Source organism: Copidosoma floridanum, unplaced genomic scaffold (genome assembly GCF_036245765.1).
Source record: "Copidosoma floridanum isolate Cflo_tuat_1 unplaced genomic scaffold, Cflo_Japanese_pri ptg000029l, whole genome shotgun sequence".
In the NCBI taxonomy this organism is placed as follows: Eukaryota; Metazoa; Arthropoda; class Insecta; order Hymenoptera; family Encyrtidae; genus Copidosoma; species Copidosoma floridanum.
Window position 1 is genome coordinate 4,052,804 of NW_028321906.1, and position 24,276 is coordinate 4,077,079.

General features: G+C 41.2%; 1 protein-coding gene across 1 annotated transcript in view; it reads right to left on the reverse strand.

The window, feature by feature from the left end:
* Positions 1 to 6,410: 6,410 nt before the first annotated feature.
* The window catches only part of LOC149373697 (potassium voltage-gated channel protein Shaw), a 44,936-nt gene continuing 27,070 nt past the window's right edge, over positions 6,411 to 24,276 (reverse strand). Inside the window, exons 3-5 of the mRNA XM_089595920.1 lie at positions 17,225 to 17,419; positions 13,994 to 15,014; positions 6,411 to 6,498 (exon numbers count right to left, since the gene is read on the reverse strand). Of these exons, the coding sequence (XP_089452046.1) occupies positions 6,434 to 6,498; positions 13,994 to 15,014; positions 17,225 to 17,419 (1,281 nt within the window). The 3' untranslated portion in view covers positions 6,411 to 6,433. The remainder of the gene's footprint in view (positions 6,499 to 13,993; positions 15,015 to 17,224; positions 17,420 to 24,276) is intronic.

Consider the following 24,276-nt stretch of genomic DNA (forward strand, 5'->3'; position numbering starts at 1 on the left):
TGTGGCTTAACATGCTTCTAAATGATTGATTTTTTGACATCTTTTTTTTTTTTTTTTTTTTGCAACAAAAACAAACTACAAGTTCGTACAGAAATAATGTTGAGGACCTCTAAAATAAAAGGTGTCAAATAAGAAACACAATGGTGTAAAACCAATAGTCACTGTACAATATGTAAAGAGCTTCATCTGCAAGTGTAAACGTTCTTTCAACTAGACAAATTTTAAGAAAAGTGACGATGTAGTTATTTGTCTTTAGGACAAGCTTGTGAATTTACATGGAGTTTTGATGAATCCATTGTGAGACCTTCCAAAAATCTAAAGTACGTAAGTAGAGCCTTTCAAAGTTCTTTTTGTATGGGCCAAAGCGATTGTTTGTTTAACAATACAGAAACGCCTTGATATATTGACTCGCAAACCATCATCAGAGCCAGTGATTTATTACGTACATTAACGTGTGCATATCCACGGGAGGTTGGAGGGGTTGCGAGGGAAGGGGCGCAATCTTCGTCATCTGTGATTTTTCTTGCTCATCCTCACACCACTGCATGCCTCTATGAAAATACGGACGCACATCGTCCCTTGATTGATCGTTCAAACGTGCGAGTATTTATGCATTTTCGTATGTACGTCACAGCGTCACCACATCGCCGTCGATGGAAATAGCTGGCGCGGTCGTTGCGGTGTATCAATGTAGCTCGCCAAAAAAAAAAAAAAAAAAAAAAAAAAACAGAACTCGCGATGACGACACGAGATAGAGACGAGAGGGGGGCTGCTTTTCGACTCGGCCGCTCCAGATTTGCTGTACTGCGAGGAAAATTCAAGGAATTCCCGATGGCCCCTCTCACTCCGCCCCAAACCTGTGACGCAGTGGCATTGGTGGCGATAGGTACAGTATAGCGAAAAGCTTTGGCCTGCGGCGCGTGCGGCCTATTTTCGGGGCTTCTCGTTTCGTTATTGTTATCATCGTCGTCATTATCGTCGTTGTTATTATGTGGCTTTATTTTTTCCCTGCTCTTTGCGTTCGAGGAGTCAAAGGAAGAGCTTTCATCAGAATCCCACCGCTGGGCGGAAAAATATATACACGAGCGCGATGTCGTCGGAATTAAAGGAACTCGGCATATTTACATACCCGCGCACGTGCTTGTGTAATCGTTTCATGGATCCGACACGGTATGTGTCAGTGAGTTTTTTTTCTTATTTGGGTTCTTTTTTTTTTGTGGATTTAGAGAAAGCTTAAAAAGGAGTTTTTTTTTTTTATTTAATGACAAAAATATTTCTGGGGGTGTTAATTGATCAATACTGTAATTTTCGAGCTAACAGCTCCATATAAAATATGGATACATTGACACAAAGCTTAATAAATTGTTAAGTAAGGGTAAACAACATCTTTAGAGCTGTCAAAACTGCTGAAATTATAATCTGCGTCAGAACATTTGCTTTTATTCATACAGTGAACAACAACTAATGGTTCAGAGCTTTAGTAAATTCCTTTTAACTTTGGGGTGGATTTCACCCTTGAACTTTTAATTTAGTTCTTCCCTCTCGTGCTTTTACGAATATGACAAACTCAGTGGGATGACGTACGATCAATTCTCAGTTATTCATACACGCTTTCAAGTACCCACAGAGATGCTATTCCAATAAACACATATTTGAAGGATTACCTTGGTTTGGATACTCTCTGTTTGATACACCAATTAAAAGTCTGGACGATACTTGCTCCAACATTAGTTGGAAATTTCACCACAGTTTTGGAAAAATGTGATGAAAAAGAAAAAAAAAAAAATGACCAAGAATGGCAGTAAGCAATCCTACACCCTCTCAGAAGTTAGTATTACTGCTAATTAAAATCGATACATCAAAGGGGCGGAGGAGGGGTATCAAAAGGCAATGCAATCAAAGTTGGTCCAATTATAAGTAGTTACGCGAGCAAGAGTATCGAGGCTCAGTTAGCAGGACCGGACGTGACCTGCATGCGATGGGGGGAAAATGAAGTGGCGGAAAATGTCTCCCTTCCCTGTCCCTCTCATCACCAACAACCGTATATATACACGGAGAGAGTATGGAACCGGAAAGGAAAGAGATGAGCCAGAAGGTGCACAGCGGCTCGACGATTCAGGCGCGAGGATGTTAAAAAACCACAGAGCCGACCACTGTGAAGCAACAAGCAATGAGCTCGCTGGGTTTGCTCCCTCCCACCTTTAAAAAAACAAAAAAAAAAACGTGTGGCCAACTTTTTCGCCTCGTTTGCGTCCTTGGCTCGTTACGCCTATTTTGTTTTTCTCCTACTCTTGGTAGTCCTTTACTTTTGAGTTTTTCACCAGCTTTCAGGACCGCACACTCGCGTGCAATCTCGTGGTTGGGAGACTAGGGGAGTAGTCTCTCTGCTGAATACTTTAGGGGATGTGGTGAAGGAGCTCGCGTTTAAGGAAACGCGGTATGAATATTCAGCAAAGTATTAATCGGTGCGATGAACGAGACGATCGTAATCGCAATAATCTCACCTGAGCTCGATACAACTTGTGAAAGGAGGGTTGGACTTTTTGATATCTTATACAATACAATTTACCGTAAGTATAGTCATCATTGGTACCTAAGAATTACATCTGTCTTTGACACAACAAACAAATTAGAAATGCATCATTGATTCTACCCAATGCAAATTATTACGGCCAAACTATGTCTCCCTTAATATTTTGATCTCCAATAGCCGTGATACTTAGTTTGGCATAGAAGTTTCGAATCGTCATCTAGCACGGACTTAAGAAGCAGACCAAGTATCACTACGTTTCTACGCAAATAAAAGATAATACGACTGACAAAGTCAGAAAGGCTGGAAAAATGTTTGTTTGTTAAGTTTCACGTAATTATCTTTAAGGGAAATTTGGGACTAGAGAATCACGAAACTAGAGAAATCAAGGAGTAAATGCATGCTATTCAATTTTTTTTAAATTGGTTACTGGACGACGTCATGCGAACATTGAAAACCTTTAAACTACTTAAAATTAGAGCCTAAAGTCCAACAAATCTCCGATGAGCTTCCAAGTTCCAATGATTATCAACCCAAACAATTAAGCACTACAATCTCTAAAACGAGATATTTATAAATAAATTAAAAACCAACGGGTCACTTTGCTCGGATGAAGATTTTGCTGAGCCAAACTTTTGATTTCCAAAGGCCACAGCTCAAGATACTTGATCCCGAAACTCTCGTAAACTTGTCAACCTCTTAGTTTTTAAAAACAAGCCATTTAATCTTCGAATCCTTGTTCCATGATTTTCTGGACTCTTTACTTTGTACGACATACTTTTAATCCACACACAGACACACACACACACACACACACACACACACACTGCTGTAACAAAAACTTTCCTCTTAGCTTAAAAGCGCAAGCTCTTAAAAGCATTATCCCAAGTAAGACCCAAGTGGATCGCAGTAAATACCTTATTTATGAAATAAAAGACCTCCACACTGGCGAATGATTCGGTGGAAAGATGAACATAAATAAATTAAAACGTTAAAAAAAAGAAAACAAAGTCACACATCACTGTCGTGCACCCAATGAGGTTAGTAAGGGGGGCAGGCTAGCACACGACCGAGTGTACAGGGGAAAAAAAATATCACGAAGAGAAAGAGCGAGATCGCGTGACGCGTTGTCAGCGCGAAAAAGAGAACGGTCGACGATTGGTCCCGGAGACTGGTGAATCTAATTCCCGTATTGATTTCCACCTGAGCATAAAAGAAAAGATCCTATCCTTGGTCAGTTGTGCATCCGGGGATATATGAAAAAAAATATTGCCCGCTTACTCGAGCAATCTATTAAAACAGCATCGCGTGTAGATTTCATACACACCCAACCAAGGTACCTTTATCGCGTGCCCTCGTAATTATTGCTTTTTATTCCTTGGGATGTATATAAATTTACACGCGTCCACGGGACAAAGAACCGCTCGAAACGAGCTCACGTATATATATACAGCTCTATTCCCACCCGCGGCACGAGACGTATCGTGTGTATAACCGCGACGTCGTTAGTACCCCCTCGCGAATCGAAGTGAGTGTATACACGAACAATTACCCCCCAACTGCACCCTCGCGAGATTCGAATACCCGCTGTTCTTTTTCGTCACGACGTTGCGCCGAGAGAAATAATAACTCGGCGTGCCGTGGCTGGCGTAAATAATCGATCCACTTTTCACGAGCGCCCCGACAAATCGCCGATTATTCCCGACGGCTGTGCCGAGCGCGATTGGGGTGGCGATGGGGCTTCAATGGTGCGGTACGTCTGCGTGGAAAGAAGGAGGGGGGGGAGGTGGAAACGTAGCCGCGTGGACATATCGACGACTGGATTGAAGTGCCAATGAGAGGGGGGAGGGGGTGCATCGTGTAATAAACGTACCCTGAGGCCGTAACGGACGCCGATCGACTTTTTTTCCACACGCAAGAGCGGCGATGGAAGGTAATTTCCAGTTTGCGAGATTCACGAGGTCGCGTGTGGGGGGGGGGGTGAAAAATAAACGGCCCTTCGTTCCCATCACCGGGACATTGGCGTTGTAAAGCTGCCTCTTGGCGGAAAAACCGTTTGCAACCGTAGAATAGAGCGGTAGGGAATGGTAGTAGGTTGAAATATATACACACACCCAGCGCGGCTGTATATAGCAGCTCGATTTCTCCTTCCAAGAGTGTGAGCGCGCACACGTGTGCACTGCCCCCCCCTCCCAACCACCCTCTGGTTCTTTGGTGTACGTGTGTGTATAAATAGAGGGGCACGCGAGCGCACGTAAGTGGGTCTCTCGGAAAATCAATTTCCCGCGAGTTTTCGGTCTCCGAGTAGCGCGAGGTTTTCCACGTGGTTATATGCGTACGCTTTGAAAGCGTGTGTAGCTCGGGATTCGATGCGGCAGGTGAGTGTGACGTGACCGCGTGGAAAAAAAAAAGTTGGTTTAGCATCGCCCAACTGAATTTATTGGTCGATCCTACCGTAAAATGTTATTGCTGTAACCAACTCATGTTCAACTATTCATTTATCATTAACTATTTTTTTTATAGACCAATCAAATTTTATTTCTGTGAGATCCAGCGTTTTTTGCATTCGCAATGTATATGCACAGGTGTATAATATTTATACAGGTGCGGTTGAACGAACTGCATAGGTTGCAAATGTATAGTAGCGCGCCACGGGCGAGCGTATAATTGCATCGTCCAGCCGCTCTTTGAACTTCCGTGCGAGGGGAGTGAAAGTTCTGCAACAACTTTTAGCCGAGTGCAGGGGGTGGGTTTAGAGGGGCGGAGGGAGTCGCGCGTGCTTTTGGACAATTGGCTTGGGGACGCGCTCGAGCTTCGGGTGTATTTACAGGTCGCATGGGACATGCCTTTTTTTTTCTTTTTCTTTGACCCGTGCATGTACTGGCTTTTCATAAATTATAACTAGGGGGTCTCTACCTGCTCCCCGAACCACTTGTGCCCCTGCGCACTCTGCAACATAAATGTGTCACTTTTGATCCGGGTAAGAAAAAAAGGGGGGGACTTTCGAAATCATTAGTTTTAATGGCGCTCGCTCGTGACTCCGTTTTCGCGAGTTTGTGTACAAATGAATGCTTGTCGTATGATCACAGAACGACAGAGAGAAGAAGGGAGGGAGAAATAAAAGAGGGACAAGAAAAAGCTCCTCCCTTGTTCTCCCGATCTTTCCACCCTGCGCTCGGAGTATATATGCGTGTCGTACAATATCATTGTCAGCTGTACATACGAATATACTCATCGTCGTGCGTGTGTCTTTCGGTGCGAGTGTACGATTATCGCAGACTTTACGGTGTCCGTCCTCTCTCCTATGTGTGTCGTTATTCGTGAAATCGATGGGCACTATGTACCGGGAGAAAAGGGGGGTCGCGCACAACCACTGACATCCGCTTTCTCGGTTTCCTCCTCGTCCTTTGCTCGCTATATTTATATTTTTTTCTTCCCTCATTTTTTGTTAAATATAAATTCATATGCCTTTCACGCGAGTGCAGCGCGCATTGCGTCGGCTCGTCGTCGTCGTCACAGCCTCGTCGTTACATCACACCACAGCTCTTCACAGCTGGGTCGCGCGAATACTCGTCGTACACGACACAGCGACGTTCGTGTACCAACGGTGGTAATTGGTCAACGACGACGATGAGCCCATAGTTTCGTGTTCATCGTCGCTTAACTTCTTGCATACATCCTTGTCCACCCCGTGATCTGCGTCGGCGCGTCGTGGGGCGCCGTATCGATACCGCTCACCCATCCACCCTTCGGCCTCTGTGGCGCGCACGTGCGTGCACACACCCGTGGGTGTGTGCACGCGCGTTCGATCGCCTCGTATGTATCATCTGTGGGGGCTTGGGTGTGGATGCGTGGGGTTTTTGCGGCTGGGCGAGCTTTTTCGGCGCAAGCACCGAGCACGGCTTAGCCCATGCCGGTGGCTGACTTGGTCCCGTTGGTGCGCAGATTCGTGCTTTTCCGGTCGTCGTCTGAAACATTGGCCAAGCAAACGAAAAGGTTGTCACGTTAGATGTGGCTTGGAATATTTTTTATGCGATGGTGTTATTATTATTATATTCGTTTGTTCCACCCTTTACCCTGTATTTTTTTTGTATTATACAAGATAGCGTGTGGTGATGGCTGTGGGTTTTATTGTACGCAAGCTTTCGAGATAATATATATGTTCGAGTGTCGAGGTGGTGTAAACAAATATGCGGTGATTCATCTCTTGATTTAAGTTAGAAAAAATTTCACTAGTTGTGCGAGTGCACGTGATTGTTTCCGTTTCACCGGTGGAAATGACAAATCGCGCTGGTTTTTTACTCGCTGATTCGCAGTCACCTAATCTGTACTTGTTTGATAATTGATTATGACCACTTGAATCGGCGGTTTTTTTTGCTAACTAAAATTAAGAGATGCACGTTTCGTGAAAAATTTTAAAGAATTGCTTAAACTATTTATTTAAAATCTTGTTGTTAGTGTTAAAAAATGTTTAGTGCTTTTATCCGATTAACAATCATGATAATTTATCTTCATTGTGCGATCATTAGAGTACTCCTTACAAAATATTAATGAGAAATCAATGAGTCACTGCAAAATTAGACTACGAAATGAAACTAATTCCGTTGCATGAAAATTCACCGATTGACAGTAACCTAGTTTTGTCTTAGTTATTGAATAATTTCAACAAATCATTGAACAACATTAAAATATTACGTAATAATTCGTCAAGAATGCTAATGTTGCATCATTCGATTAATCTTTGTTTGATCCTTTTTTTACGCTGTAAAGAATGACAATCTGTTGAGAAGATTTTGAACAATACAAATTAAAAAAAAAGTAGTTAACTAATGGCTGCCAACACACTTTTCGTATACACGTGAGTTGCAGTAGAATAAATAATCACTAGTCATCGATTTCCCGTCACATCAATAATGTAACTTGACAGCAAGCTCGCGAGTAGCGCATAAAATTTAAATATTTTGATTCAAAAACAACAAAGCACATCTTTAAAGCATAGTCATCATTAGTCAATATTTTATTGGAGCTCTGTACATTGCTCGTGATAATACCATCGTGCGGTATGTTTATAATTACAGCGTGATAAGTAAGACCTACTGGAATCAATAAAACAATCAAACCCAACAAAACAGTTCCAGTTGGACGACTTCCGAGCTGAGGGTAAGTAAATAAAAAAATGTCAACGAGTTACTTGAAAACCAAGTACCAAAGTTAATCCCAAAACGAAGTAACGCGATCAGCACTTAGAGCCACCTTCCCTCACGTATACATACGTACTACGACTGAATCGATCCGCACACACGTCGCGAAACGACACCTCCTCGGTAACTAGATAGGGCAAGTGTCCGACACAAGTGAGGAAGAGAACCCACAATGTAAGTGCACGATAGTTCACGTATGTCGTGCCTAGGAGAGGGGCTGAGCTTGTAGATAAGTAGAGACGAGAACACGAGATCGAAGGGGAGTGGGGAGTGCGGTGCCATTAATTATTGAGCCCTTCGGATACAAGTTCGCGTTTGACGTACGCTACGTATTCAGTAGGCTTGTGCAAGGAGACCCGGAAATTTTGCGAGACGTGTCACCTCGTTTCAAAGTTTTTTCATGGAAACATTTCTCTCGAGCTCAATGCGCACGGTGCATCTGTAGTAATACCATCAAAAGCGCACCAGGCGTACCGATAACGCAATGAAAAAGATCAATCCACCGGCACATTGTACGAGATGTGAATCCAATGAAAGGAGGCGTACTGTATGGATCGAGGGGGAAAAAAATCGCGCAGATGTGCGACACGTCGCCAAGGCCGCTCTGATTACATGAAAGAAAAGAGGATCAGCGAAGAAAAGACGAGGGAAAAAAAGAAGAGACGAGGTGAAAGGAGTGAAAGGAACCTCTCTCTCTCTCTATCTAGGAAAGAGATCGATCGCTCGCTCCCTAAGATTAAAATCCGATCGAACTGTCGGTCTTCCGCTCGCAGTGGTGGTACAGTCGCATCCACCGCGTGATCAGCAGCCAAGTTCGACGCGAACGTAATGAAAGAAAGGAAAGAAAAAAAAGTCCCCCCCCTCCGTGTCCTTTCCGACCATCGTCACCCAAGTCACCTATACGTACCACCGGCGACGAGCCCAAAGAGAACCGGCCTCTTTTTTCTCCCGAGGCTCGTCGTTTCTTCTCCTCGCGGTACGACTTCCTCATTCCGAGTTTCCACAAAAACGACGCTGCGGCAGTGGGTGGTCTTTCATTCCTCAATGACATGGCAAAAATCCCCCCCCCCCTCATCGCCGCTCGTTTTCCTTGCAGCCCTTCCTGACCGCAGAGATTCGATATCTCAGGCTCATCCGACCAAGTATATCTCTCTCCTCCTCCCCGACTAGTCCAAAGTCTGGCAGACAAACGACGAGACGCGCGCACGCGCGAGCACCCACGCCAGCGAGGATGTATGGACCCGTGTGGAGCAAGTGCAGCATCTCGCGCAATTATGCGCTTGAAAAGCCCGCATTATGGTCGGAAAAAAAGCCCATCTCGTAACCAGCGCAAGGGATCCGTGTTTTGCTCGGAACAGCTACCAGCTCGTTATGTCTAGCGTGGGGAGGAACATTTCACGATATGAATATTCAAGGGGACACGGTAAGACAGTTGACTGTCTTTTCAAGTTGGCTCGTGATACAGCAAGGACTGTGAGTTACCCCCCTGACGAGCTGGTGAATGGAGTGGCTGTCTTTGCCCGTATTTCGGTTCGTACGTGACAATGTACAGTAGCAACTGCTTTCTACGTACGTTGATTGCCGTACATCACCTACCTTCGCCAATAATAAGAGTCATTGATTTTTTTCACGATCACGTGACACTACGTGTCCTGAATTTCGCTAGTTATCCGAGACAGCTGGGCTTTTATTATGCCCGACAAGCTTAAGCCATCTCCCGCTGCGTTATGAAGTCCGTGAGGTAAGCGGATTAAGCGGGCTAATGCGCGGGAGGTCCTCGTTTTTACGAATTAAAGCTGTGTGTGTCTCTCCTTTTTTATTCTCATGCTTTTTCTTCTTGTTCCTTGGGTAATGCGTTCTCGAGGGGTTTTCGGAGATTGTTTTGATGAAAATATGAGAATTTTTTGTGCTCGTCCCTCGGGCTTGGATTCTAGGTGAAGTTTTACGTATGCGTGCACTGCTTTTGGATTTATTAATGCAAGGTTTTAATTCTTATGAAAGTACGTTTTGAATATTTGTCATGCAAGGAGCTGTGGAATGAAGAACGTAGTCTCATATTTATGAAAAGTTGTATGCAAAAACTTTGAAGTTCTTTAAGCAATTCGTGTACCCAAAGTCAGTAGAATAGGTCATTATATGGTCAGACATGAATTATAGTGGAGCTCCCGTTTTTATTATGTTTCAATTTTTAAAAACTGCTGTGCCACGTTGATTTAAAAAGTGAATACAAGTTAATTTGAATTCTTGCACTTAAGTTTTAAGTGATACTAACATGCATTTATGAGGATGGGCTTAGCGTCATTCAGTCAAAAGTCAATCTTAGAGCTTGTTTTTATTAGATTTAATAATATATACATCTTTTTTCACAATGTAATTTTGTATTACTGAATACGTAATAATTATATCAACTGTATGAAAAAACAATTAAAATGTCCTGTCTGGAATGATTAAGCGTATGTGGTGGGATGAATGCTGCTGCACGAGGTCAGAGAAGCTTGTCTCTTCGCCTCTCCGACAAGCGACTCGTGACAATTTTTCATACATTTATGATACACAATATAATATGCATAAATTATCATATTAAGTAAATCTTGACAAATTTAAATTACTTAGGTCTCATATTTCAAAAGTCACAAGTTAGAACTCAGTAGAACAGGTCATGATAAGCTCAGACATGAATCTGACAGGTGGTTTTTAAAGGATTTCAGCTAAATAGAATAATTCTTGAGATGGTATTCGTGATAAATAAATGTAAAGACTAGTTGTCACAAAATTCATGTAAGGTAGAATAGATTTTTTCAAAATAATCCAAAAATAGCCAGTTACACGCACATATTACAGTTATAAGGTGCGTGTACTTTAAACATTTTGAAAATAAGGTGCTAAAAATTTATTTAGTTTTTTACTTTACATTTTTTATGGGAATACTATTTAGAAAAAGAAAAAAATTGAGGTAAATTTAAATTGCAAAATGTGTCTAGTAGTATAGTGATGTAATCACAAATTCAGTAAAACATATTATGATTACGTCAGACATTAATCTGAAAGCTTTTTTTTTAAGTTCAGAACCAAAAAAACTGTTCTTGTAAGAAATAAATGAGCATGCAGTTTCAATTTAAATTACACCAACACAAATCAGAGTCATTATGTATCATAAAAAGTTTGAAATGGCCATTTTTTCGCATTAAGCAGAAACGAAAACTACATGTATCGAAAACAATTAACAAAACTATTCTGTGACAATTAATGGGCCATGACTACTTCTTGATGATTAGTACACGTATAAAGTATGAAACGTATGCATTTAAAAATGTTTCATGTTCAATGTATGATAAAACAACTCAGTGGAACATATCATGTTCTGGTCATACATAAAACTAAGGGATTGTCTTATGTAAGTTTGAATTTAAAATCGCTTTTATGGTGACATGTTCAACTGATTACAATATAGTTTTAGAAAAAGTAATTAAAACGAAAATTAACAAATTTTTCGGTGAACATTAATGAGCCATGATTACTTCTTGATGATTAGCACAAGTATAAAGTGTAAAACTCATGCATTAAAAAATGTTTGATGTTCGATGAATGATAAGGCATCAAAATCAGTAGAACAGATCATGTTCTGGTTAGACACAAAACTAAGGGATTGCCTTATCTAAGTTTAAATTTGAAAAAAATTAATAGTGATACTAATTATAAACATAGATTCCAATATAGGATGAAATAATAACGGAAAGGGCTATTTATACATAGCGTTTCCAATAACATATGTAGGTTGTAAGTTAAATACTACGATTCGTACGTGTTCCCATTAAACAGAAATGTGGACAATTATAACCAAGCCTAATATTAAGCAGTCGTTGTACTTAGAAAAATTTATTGCTAAAAAAATAAAACAGCTTATTTTTGTTATTAAGCACAAAAACAAGACGACAAGTACTATAAGAAAGGAATTTGTTGTGTAGGGCATAGTGTAATTCTATTTTTCTGTAATAGACATTGCAATCGTATCGTTTGTGAGTTATGCACGTTGCATCATTATATTATATACAATATTACACTGTAGCTGTATAATTTCTACTACTTTAAAATACATAGTTGTATACTTTAATTATCAGTGAGGTACAGTAATACCATTGATTAGTGTTTGCGTAAAAATCGTGCAGTTTCGTGTAATAGTTGCTCTAAATTTTATATTCATACATAGATACGGTTCTTTGTATGGACATATATTTATTATTTAATTCTTTTGTGATAGTATGAAGAAAAATAGAAAGGATAAGGATATTAACAGCTGTTTTAGCCGATGCGTTGAAAAGGGAAGTAGCGTCCGTAAGTTTCTGCTTTGGTAATAATACAAAATTTCATGTAGCTATTAGTTTAATCGTTCAATACAACAAAAAATAACCCTCAGTTCATGACTAAATAAATAATCATCACAGATTTATAAATTTTTTCGAGAGAGGTGCTAAACTTGGACCAAACATATTTTTCCAAAATAATACTCATTTGAACGCACGTGGATGATGATTACTGAGAATACATCACTTGTCATAAAAATTATAACTTGACGAATGAAGTGAGGTGCAAAACCGTATCATTGCGCAAAATACAAACAGTGCTGTGCATTGCTTGTAATCGTAACAACTGTCACCGAGTGAAATTAAACATTTTGTATACGTCAAGCATGATGATGAAATTTCAAGGCTTGCATCAAAGTGTTGCATCGCGCATTCGGTGGTGAACTTTTGTCACAAAGTAATGCAAAGTTTTTTTCATTCGTTATTACCAACTCGCGTGGCAAGGTGTAATTCGATCGCTATCCAACGTTGGAATTAGATCTTCTTGTAACGTTAAACCAAATCCACTTGCCGAACCAGTTGAAGGATTTTTCGTCCCATCTAATTATACGGGATCGCCTACGTGAAATAAGTTAACTTTTCAAATTTCATCAACTTTGCATAAGTTTGTTTTTGTTTCCGTTATGTCGCGTCGTATAAGTTTTAATTTCAATTTTTGTTTCAGAATGAAAAGTGTAGTCTGGATTCAAAGTAATAGTAGATTTATGATTCTCATGCTACCTGTTATTTTCCAGTCCCGTCAAACTCTATTAAAAGTATACATATAAATGAAGCTTGTCACTTTTTAATCCGGGAAATTCAATGAATTCGCATCCCGGTGAGGAAGATTTGTAGGATAGCTTTTCGGTTAGATTCGTATTCAAATGTAGAACGAAACAAATTCACTCGATATGTCATGCAGACATTTTCAAACGTACCTATCAGCGTTATGGTTTTAATTTTAAATATGTGTACTTATTGTATAAATTAAAAAAAAAATTGAGTATTTCAAATGAAAACAATCTTGGTTATAATAAGTTTACGTTTTGTCCGATTGACTAGGTAATTGTGTAAATTAAGATAAATTAATTTTTTCGTACGTAGTAGGATCAGACGCAATTAATTTTAGTTAGTTATAAGGTTAATAAAACATGGGTTATGCATAACATTAAAAAAAAAAAAATTTTGTATAGTTTAAAAACTTTCATCAAGATAATGAAAAACCATATTTACATATTTCTTTTAATTTTCTGAGAAGTTATTGGATCACTTTTATTCAAAATATCTACCGGCTACTATATCCCTTTTCTCATATGAGTAAAAAACTGAATTTTGTAATTTGATTAAGCTTCAATGAAAGATGGCGAAAAACAAAACGTAAAGGTACAAGCATCAACTATTGTTTTGTAAGAGTTCTATTAGTCCAAGCAATTTCGAAGGAGTAACGTAATATTGTAGCCAGAATTTTAAAACATAGCAATTTAACAAAAAAAATTGTACTTTAACTTAAAATTGTAATTTAACTTAAAATTGTAAAATTCAACCAGAATTTACAAACGACATGGTAGGACAAGTCTTTAAAAGTATTAATCTACTAAAAAATTTAGAAACCCAACGATTTAGATAAATTCTTAGCATGTGATGATTTAGTTATAGTAATCTGAAAAATGTAACAGGTCAATCAATATGCCGTATCACCCGACTCGCGCATTCTCTTGTTTCTCAAATTGTTACGTTCTCCAGTGTTCGATAAAGTCCCAAATAACGGTACGTTCAAGACAATGGGTGGCTACAATGGACTCGCCCAAACTGGGAAAAATAAACGACGAACAAGTATCGTAAAATCTACTCGTATCCATACAAAAAATGTGATCCAATCGAGTCGCACAAAAATAGTCCGATAGCAAAAAACAACAACTCACCCATTTTGGAGGCGAACGGGTCCTTGGGGTGGTTCGGCTTCATGGCGTTGCCGCGTTTGCCGGGGCCCCCGGCTCCGCCGCCCAGCTGCGCGGGCATCTGTCCAGCGTTCATCGACTGACAGTGCCCCGCAGCCGAGGACAGGTGATGACCACCCGGGCCACCACTGCCCCCTGGCCCGGGCGGTCCCGCACCCGGGGGTCCCGGCACGCGCACCCGGGGCTGCTCGACGGGCAGCACCCTTCGGCGCTTCTTCGGCAGCTTGGCTCGCGCCTGCGTGTGACTGTAATACATAGCAAAGTTGCTGACGATCACGGGCACCGGCAGGGCGATTGTCAATACGCCCGCGAGCGCGCACAGCGCGCCCACGAACATGCCCACATACGTCTTGGGCACCATGTCGCCGTAGCCGACCGTGGTCATCGTGACCAGGGCCCACCAAAGTCCCAGGGGTATGCTCTTGAAGTCGTTCTTGGGATTGGCCTGGATGCGCTCCGCGTAGTAGACGAGGCTCGCGAAGATGACGATGCCGAGGACGAGGAAGAAAACGAGGAGCGTCAGCTCCTTGGCCGAGGCCCGGAACGTCTGGATGAGGATCTTCAGTCCGGAGGAGTGCCTCGTCAGTTTGAACAGCCGCATGATCCGGATGATGCTAAAAAACTCGAGGATGTCGGCGTTCTCCATGTGGGAGGCGAACCGCGGTAGCATGAGGTCGATGTAGAAGCTCAGGGTGGCTATCATGTCGATCACGTTCACCGAGGACTTGACGAATTCGCAGCGGGACGGGCTCGCGGTTATGCGGATGAGGAACTCGATGCTGAACCAAGCGTTGCACACGCACTCGATGTAGAAGAACGCGTCGTGGGCGTTCGTGTGGCTCTTGTCGAGGGACCAGCTGGTGCTGCCGTTCGCGCCGCTCAGGGTCTTGTTCACTATCACGGGGACCCGCATGTCCGGGTGGGTCTTCAGGCAGAAGGACAGGATCGAGATGCAGATGAAGAACACCGAGATCACGCCGATTATCTGCAAGCACACGTGTCCGGGTCATTGTGCGGGCCAGGCTGGGTGTACCGCTACACCTGGGTACTTGGCTACGCTACGTGCTAAGTTTGCTACGTCTTGCAGTGCGTTGGTGGATGGATTTTTGTTGCGAATCAATGGGACACTGGATAGCATACGTAATTTGTGACTGGGATGGGGAAACTATCATCTCTACCATAAGTAAATAAAAAACACTATACCAATCTTTGGATACCAAACAGTGTGGCTAATAGCTAACAGGATTAATTGACATGATTTCTCGATTGTACTCTCATGTATCTACTTGAAGGAAATGCCGTGCAAAAGAGTTTTTACTGTCTATAGTACACAATTAACAAACAATCTTTGCTTTTTCACTGTTAACGTTCGTTCTCAAAACAAATGTTGAATATATTACAACCTTCGATTAATTGTTGCTGTAATGTTATTTATAAAGATTTGTGATCGTTGCCAGAAGAAACGTATCTTTAATGAAGTTTTGATAACTTTCTTTTTCGTGTTACTTTGATTGACTTTTACTGTCTCGGTATTTTTCTAAGGCATTTATTAATCGGATGAACTTTATCTTTATTTTCAGAATCGATCAGACTATGATGTACCATTATTTTCCTTATGGCTTTAGAGTAAATAACTGAATGTTATTTTAAATGTATCATCATAATTTAAAAAAAAATTATTTTAATGTTAAACAAGAAATTAAATAAAAAAGACAAATTAAAAGAAACAAACCAGGGGGTATAAATGGGTCACGGGACCCACGGTAAGAACGAAGTTCTTTAACATCAGATGAGTATAAAGACACACAATTTCTCAGGTAACAAGGGGGTCGCCAGACCCATAGGAAGAACGAAGCTCTATAAAAATAAGTATTGCATTCATGTAGTTCACTGAACAAAAACTTGAAAAACGAATAAAAAGAAATAAGAAAATTTTGTTAAGTACTCACGATGGTTGAACTTCGTGAGTACTGTATTTATGCATGACGTACGTGCTGTTACAATTACCAAAATGCAATCCAACCCGACGCAATTATTTAACGAGACGAGCTCCATCTCTTCCGCTGTGCAAATACGCTAAAAGGTTTTTTTTGTTCTACAAATACATTGTGTCTTTCTAACTTTTTCAAGCTCTTCAATACAGGTATATATATATATATATATATATATATATATATACATCTTGTATGTTCTGATCAAACACGCGAACGGATGGTCGCGATGAGATGGATTGTTTTCTAACTTTCTCTCTTTACTATGTACACCACTGTATACTTTTATTTGGGTGAATGAACATAAAAACTGTTAAGAAACACAAACTGATTCAACTATGTAATTAGAGGAGAACATACATAATATGAATTGAAAAAAAAAACTTTCATCAATCAGTTACATCTATCCATTTACCCATTAACGTAAGGTAATCAAACTACTGATATTTTTTCACATGCAAGCGGAACATCATATAAAAATACATGAGCAAGCTTAAACAACACGAGGAGCTCAAGATACGCACTCCCTATGTTTATGTTATGCGTATCATCAAGCTAATGTAATAAAAAAAAAAAAAAAAAACATTTTGCTTAAAAAATTATTATTAAGAATAAAAAATAAAAAATGATTTTGTTGTTATGATTCTAATTTTCTAAAATGCATGCCAAGTGGACAGGATAATCAGTGGATGGATCGGTGGTGGTCACGATACAGTTGATGATAATAATACAGACAACAATGATAATTTGGTATCATAATTGACGAGAGAAACATTTTTTCTCATCCAAGGCTTTGCTCGTTTGACAACACAAAGTTTTTAATATCTCTAATGGCAAGGTTAAATTGAAACTGACAGCTTTGGTCTTTGTTTTCCGTGTGGCACTCCGTACGGTATATTAATCAACCTCGAGCGCAATCGATACTTTTCATTTCAGTTTTCTTTTCCCGGCAACCTAATTAACAGCTCATTAAAGGAACAATCGGGCGTGGGAAGTGGAGCAGAGGGTGCCATTGGGGCGTCGGGTTTGAGGGACAGCTGACGTGGTTGAATCACACACACACACACACACACACACATACACACACGCGCGTGGAAAATACAACACGACGTAAGTGACGTGAATGGACTGTGAAACAGTTGGGCCGACATCGTTCGCTCCGGACGCGTGTGCGCGTGTCGGGCGCGCGACCTCGCATACCGACCTTGGCTGAGTTTGAGGAGTAGGGTTCATCGAAGAGGGACCACATCTTGGGCTTGAGCTTCTGCCACCAGGTAAGCTCGCCTTTGTAGAAGGCCTCCTCGAAGCCGAACTTCCGGGCGAGCTCCTCGTCGCTTGGCTTCTCCGTGTCGAGGTCCAGCCTGTCCAGAACTGTCAGGGTCTCTTGCGTGTCTCGATGCTACCGGTGGCAACATGCAACAAACAAATAAAGCACAGGGAGAATAACATTGTCACTCAAGTGCATCACTTTTCTCAATTTTACCCTCCCCCTTTCATCATGTCAACCCTGCATCTTGTGATGGAACTAATCATTATTTATAAAAAAAAAAAAAAATAAATAAATAAATAACGTAGTGGATGGGCTTATAGTTGACGCGCTTCGATCGATACGTCTTTGCTGGTAACGTAGCTTACTCACTGTACCATCTAAGTTACTTCTCCACGTTTGCTATTCATATAGAGTTAGTACAAACAGTTCATGCAAAAGTTACTTCTCAACGTAAACAGAATCGAGCAGGGGGTAATTCATGTGATGGCGATGACGACGATAAAAGATCCAACTTGTACTTGAATGCCAAACTATTCCAACTAATGATAACGGCCAGACGTTCGGAATAACGCCAAAGTAAAGAATAGGCCTTGGAAATCCCAGTACATCCCCGGACTGAATGGAACTTTGACAAAGGGTGCGCTTATGAAATAACGAGGGAGCCAAAGAAAAAAAAAAAAAAAAAGAAAAAGCAAAGAACAAAAATGAGGCCGTAAATTTGTAGCGCAACTGCGGTGTGAATTTTTCACGCGAGAGCCCGGCATTGTCGGCGCGAGAGAGAGATTACACACACGCGAGAAGTTGGAAAAGCCCGTGAGAACCGAAAGCGCGCGGTTTATTGTTATACTGCTTGTATATACCGGTGCACCGTGTGCGCGCGCGCCTCCTCCGACACACCAAGACCCGTGTCGCAGCGAAGCTTTTATTGAGCCAGTACCCACCGACCGACCGCTTCCGTTGCCGTATACGAGCGTCACCGCCTCTACGATGTTTAACCCTGTTACGTGCGCCAGCGACAGGAGGGAGCTTTTGTATTTCCATGTTCCGCGGGAGGAGCAGCCGGTGCACGTGGAGGGTGTGTTTTTGTGTCCACGCGAGCACGGGGTAGTATTTTGGAAAGCATTCGATTTTCACTTACACGAAATTACGGTGGTGAGTTTGCATACGCGTTAACAAATGGCCTGTAGGAGGCTGATGGTTATTGCGTGATGGTTACGTTGTGTGTGTACGCGTAACTCAATCGGGTGTGTCACACGCACGTGCGTGTGTAAGCATCGCATGCGGGGGTTTCTGATGAATCGCGGTCAGCCGAGTATCGCGCGGTAATATTTCCCTCGATGTGAATTATTACGGGGCACGTTGGGCCGTGCGTTAACGCGTTAGGCGCGTGGGTAAGTAATGGGCGGTGTGGACGATGGGAAAGGTTCTATGGATCATACTGTTCCACCAGGAGCGGATTTTTAATTAAGATATTTGAGCCCCTCCTTTTTTTTCTTTGGTACACGAAAACACACGCTTTACGAGCTGTAAGATCCTTGACTTGTTTTGTTTACGGCTGGTTTCTCGATATTTCGAAAGGGCAGGTGTGTCCTTTGATATTTATGGACGTGGTCAAGTTTATTTGACGGGAGTTTGACGGAAAGAACTTTCTTTATATGGTATTTGGAAAGTAATAATTACACTCGTGCTCCATTTGCACTTAATTTGGTCATATTATTAAATTTTTCAGTGGTTTAATTGAGACAAACTATTGCGTTGTAAGCTTTCTGTGTTTCAGGTAGCAAAGAAATTGAATCTCTCTTATTATCGAGGTTTTTACGTTCCAAACTATAAAAGTGCAAATCTCTTTCATAAAACAAAGTTGTTGAATTTTAACTAAATTGTTGAATTGTTGAATATGAAAGATTGAAATTAGTTGTGATTTCTTTTTTCTAAACATTATCGTAAATAAAGTATTAAAGGTCAGTTCTTAATGTTATTGGACTGATTGATGGAGAGCTTCAACTTGGAGCCCTTGTAAGGAAAGAACGCATTCGCTGAATTGGTGTGTAATAACTTCAACCGAACTGTAATTTAATTCGTTGGAGAGTCAATGAAATCACAGCCAATGTTTCGAGGGGGAAATACAACCTTTGAGAAAAGTGCACTTCTAGAGTGCGTATACACAGTAGTAGCGTTTTTGTTTGATATATATCTTTGAATGGCAAACGTAATACAGCTTACCTTCAAGCAGAGCATGCCATGTACGATAAAATCCACATTAACTTTTAAAAACTCTCATGTAAGTTTATACAAACTTGTAAGAAGTTTGGTTGTGAGCTCTAGTATACAGTGTAAGTGATAACTTTTTACAAAGTCATTAGAACTCATTCCTGAGACAGCCAAGGTAGAGATACTCTATCTTTCAGGGAAATACAAAGTGCATTATTTTTAAATTACTTTGGTGTTTGGGCAAACAGCTGGAGAACAAAAAATTTTTTAATGGTGCTGGCGTGCCTAACTCACAAGTCAAGATTAATACTGAGTGAAGGAGGGTATATAAGCTGTTTTGGAAAAGATATACTTGAAGAATATGATACGGGGAGTTTCAGTTTCCTGTTACCTACTTTTCTAGTTACTTTCGAGTAATGCTGTTACCGTCAACTTCATACCATTTTTATAAGTGAAAGCTTGGAAGTTCTTCTTTGCCTTAATACACCGTGCGTATCAACTTATTATGTATGAGATGCTCTAAGCATGACAAAAATGAGCAGCACTTTAAGTATAATTAACTTGTGAGAGTCAATGTGCTTCAGGTTAGGTTAAATGTCTACGGTCAGAAATTCTGAGGTCTTGAACAAAGAAGGATTTGGGATTTTAAGATTACAAAAGTTTTGGCTAAGGGTAAATGAGGGTATTATTGCAGTTTTTTTTTATTAGTTAGCTTTAAACGTTTATCTCAGAAATTCAGTTCGTCAAATCGTTGTAATTTTTTTTTTTTTTTTTTTTTTCAATGTTGGACTCAAAAACTACCGGACTCTACTTTTATAAATATACAAACTCATGAATATTGATTTGAAAAGAGGTTTGAAAGTTCAGTTGCCCTGAAACATCAGCACAAGCACTATTCCAGTGGAATCTGGACAAACTTTTTCTACATTGAATCTATAAAAGGTACAACTAAATTACTACATCTCTATTGCTTTGTCTCGTAAATAAACCAGAGAAGCGAGATCTGTTACACACATCACAAATTCAAACACTTTTATCTAAACTCTTTTTTTCATACCAAGAACCAACAAGAAAGAAAAAAAAAAAATAACAACAACTTGTCGATGTTGTCCCATAAATCAATCGTAAAAGTACGCCCACGGCCCAGAGCCAGTGTCAGAAGCAGCGGCTGACCAGCAGTAACATAAAGCAACAGCAGTAGCAGTAGTTTGACCAGGACGGGTGGGGGAGTGGGGTTGGAGTCAATCGAGGTTCGGAGGCCTGATCTATTTTCCTCGTGGTGCAGCTGGACGTAATCGATAGCCCACTCGGACAGTCTCTTGCCAAGGTAGTCCATGCATGTGGCTCATTCATGTACTCGTACAAAAACTGCAGCAAAACAAAAATGTAGATACTGTATCTACACCTGCAGATTATAATGTTTTATAAAGATTTAAATGACGTTTTTGGCTTTGAAGGAGTTGTACAAAGGAGCAGTGAAGAATCACTGGAACGCAAGGTAGAACGAAGGAGTGGTAGGGAGCAAAACAGCCATCGTGAGTCGTGGGGTTGGTGGATTACAGCTGGTAGCTCGTGATTAAATACAAAATAAGTGGTGAAAAGGAGAAATGGGGAGAAGCGTAAGAGATTGGCATCAATGGCCAAGTGCTTAGGACTTATTATATCCAGAAAGAGAAGACGAGATGAGGTGATGGACTTGGTGGTGTGTGCACGCATTACTACTATTCGTCGCTTGTGCCTCGTTTATGCAGGACATGAGTGGTATTCATGCCCATTAACCGAACGTGTTGAACGCATGAGCAACGTACATGCAATACAGTACCGCATGGCACAGACGTCCCTCTTTTGCGCTTCCCTTTTTTTGTACTTTTCAAAAGCTGTCGCGTGAAATCTCGGTCCGATGGAGAGTGGAGAGCTAACTCGATTTGTCCCCCGAACGGTGATTAAGTCCTTCCTGTGTCTTTTTTTCCTCGGCAAGCTTAACCACTCGAACGAAGCGCGTTAACGAAGCGGTAATGGAGGGTCACGCCTCTTTTATGGTGTTCCCATGTCTCTTGTCACCTGCTGTTTTAGAGCAAAGTCAAGCCCACGGTGGGAGGAGGAAAAAAAAGAGAGATAAAAACTCGCAGGTTGAACGCAGTGGTGGGTACGTTGTGCGGGTGTACACTTGCATGCAAAAGGCAGGCCGTGAAATTCCAGTAGTCCGATCGAGGCTGACTGGCAGCTTGATTTATTTCCGTCCCACGTTCGCAGCCCTTTTTTTTATTCCTCCATCTCTTTTCCTTTGTTTCCTCCCTGCTGCCCCCTTTTTTTTTCCTTTCTCCGTGGGATGAGAAAAAAGAAAAAAGAGCGATGGTGCCGACCGGCAATGCAATTATTCCAGGGCATAAAGGTTATTCCGATCGATTTGACCCTTTTTTTCCCCCCCGGCGTTTTCTTTTCTCCGCGCGGCTCCGTCATGCTCCTAAGCGGGATTTGTTGAAATTGCGCGTGGACCTTATTTGTAGTGCCGGGTGGATTATTGTGTTACAGAAAATTGCCGGTGACAGGGAAAAGTTATTTGATTAGGGAAAGAAATGTATGGTATAGGGCTGAAATGTACGATATTCGGCTGTACGATCGATTTATTTCGTTTACCTGTCGTTTTTTTTTTTCCCCGTACATTAGTTTTTTTTTTTTTTTTTTTTTTTTTTTTTTTTTTTTTATACCTCTCGTTCCCAAACAAAAGTAACAGATGTGGGTTGTACTCTTTGTCAGGGCAAACAAAAATAAAACCTCCCCCAAAAAAGGAGGCGGCAGCTTCGCTGAAAGCTTTTAGCGATTAGAGGGTTTTTATTTTCTGAGAGCTTTCATATTTTAAATGCGAGTGGTATAGGGTCTGCCATGATTACTTTGAAATTCGTATCCATCCAACTCTGGTTTATCGAGCTCATACATCATCAGAAGAAACTTTTTTATCAAATGTCATTTCAAAAAATCTCAAGTATAACGATTTTATTTTTTTTGTCACGCACCAACAGCTACAACAAAATAAAAAATTCATCTTCCTTCAAAATTTTTACCTATAATTGAAGGGGAAAATTTCACTTAAATTCCATTAGTTTTTATCCGTCAATTTGTTGCTCCGAAAAAAAAAACAACTATCTTTTACCAAGGCAAGCCAAATTCCAAGTAAGGATACCCCTTCTAACAAAAAATACACGTACGCAATTAAATAGACTGAAAAAAAAAAAAAAATAAAAAATTCCAAGACACTCGTTCGCCTTCTGTAACATCGATATACCGACAAACACCTCCCCCGAGCAGAGCCCTCTCACTCAAACCCGATGATAAAATAGCCGAGACGATGAAATATTCAAGCCGCATCGATTTATCGATCATGGCGTTGCACCTAGTCACCGTGTTATAGACACACAGACAAGAAAAGAAGAACGAAAAAGAAGGTTAGCCGGCCGAGCCACCCAATACACCGTACGTCCCGTAAACCGGCCGACTTATGCCCCAACCATCCGTACATTCGTCCTCACGGTGGTCAATACCCCAGACACGCTCGCGTACAGTCATTAGCAGTCGCGAGATCAAAGATAATGCAATACACTGGGGGTAAGGGGAATTGCAATCACAGCCGCGCTGAATGCAAATGCCGAGCATCGCCGCATTCGTCTGTGCACATGTAGTAGGGGCGTATGAAGCGCGCGCGAATTACCAAGAGGGCCGTTCGATCGAGCGAGCACGCGACGTGCACGCCCTATACTCGAGGGTAGCGCGTATTCTGTGCACGGCTCGCGTGTTTGCGGCAGCGACAGCGATCCGGTTGTTTTTATAAAAACACCAGCGTGTGCTCGTATAGGGCGGACCACGAGAGTGGCTTGGACGCGGGAAATCAGGCTCTCGAGCCTACGTTTGAGGTCTCGTTGGTAAACTGTGGTCGATACGTGTGGGGTACAGGGTGCGGGGGAGTGATTTCGGTGGAGTGGGTCATCTTCCCGGGAAAAAAGAGGGATGGAGCTGACAAGGGGCTTTTACCGAGAAATCGTAAAGGGCCACCGGAGAAGTTGATTGATAACCCACGCATCTCTGCTCGTATCTTTGTACGCTCTTCGGATCTATACGCGTTCCATTCTGTATGAGCGTGGATACGGCGAAGGGATGACTACGCACTTTGGGTGCGAATTTCGCGTGATTGGACCTACTTTCTATGTGAGCTCGTTTTGTTCGTACATCGTTATTCTTTATATCACTCGGAACTTTCCACGAGTCGTGGGTGTTTTGTTGAGCTACACGCATTCGTGCCGTACAAGGTTACTTCTTTTATTTCGTTCTCGGATATTTTGTGTTTTATTGACAACGATCTTGTAAAATGTGGATAAATAGGGAAACTAGGGAATGACTATGTGTAATCCAAGTACAATAGATGGGAAAGTCTCAAGTATGCGATGCTCCTAATATACAATGTATTTAATAAAAAATATCTGAATAGCATGTGAGTACGATTCAGTGCTCCTATTTATACCCAAATTCAAAATCTGTATTGAACAAATTTATACAGTACATTAATTCCTGTCAAAAATACTTTTTCAAATCGTGTCACTGTAGGTTGTGTTACTTTGTTGCTTCGTTCATTCTCCTATGTTTTTCAACTAAAAATTTAGTTTTATTACTGCTAGAAAGTTACTGGGTACAATTCGTTTTCTTTTAATATTAACAGCTCGAGTTATTTGTCGTCAATGAATTTGGATTCGAGCTATCGAAATATGATTAAAGATGCTTGTATG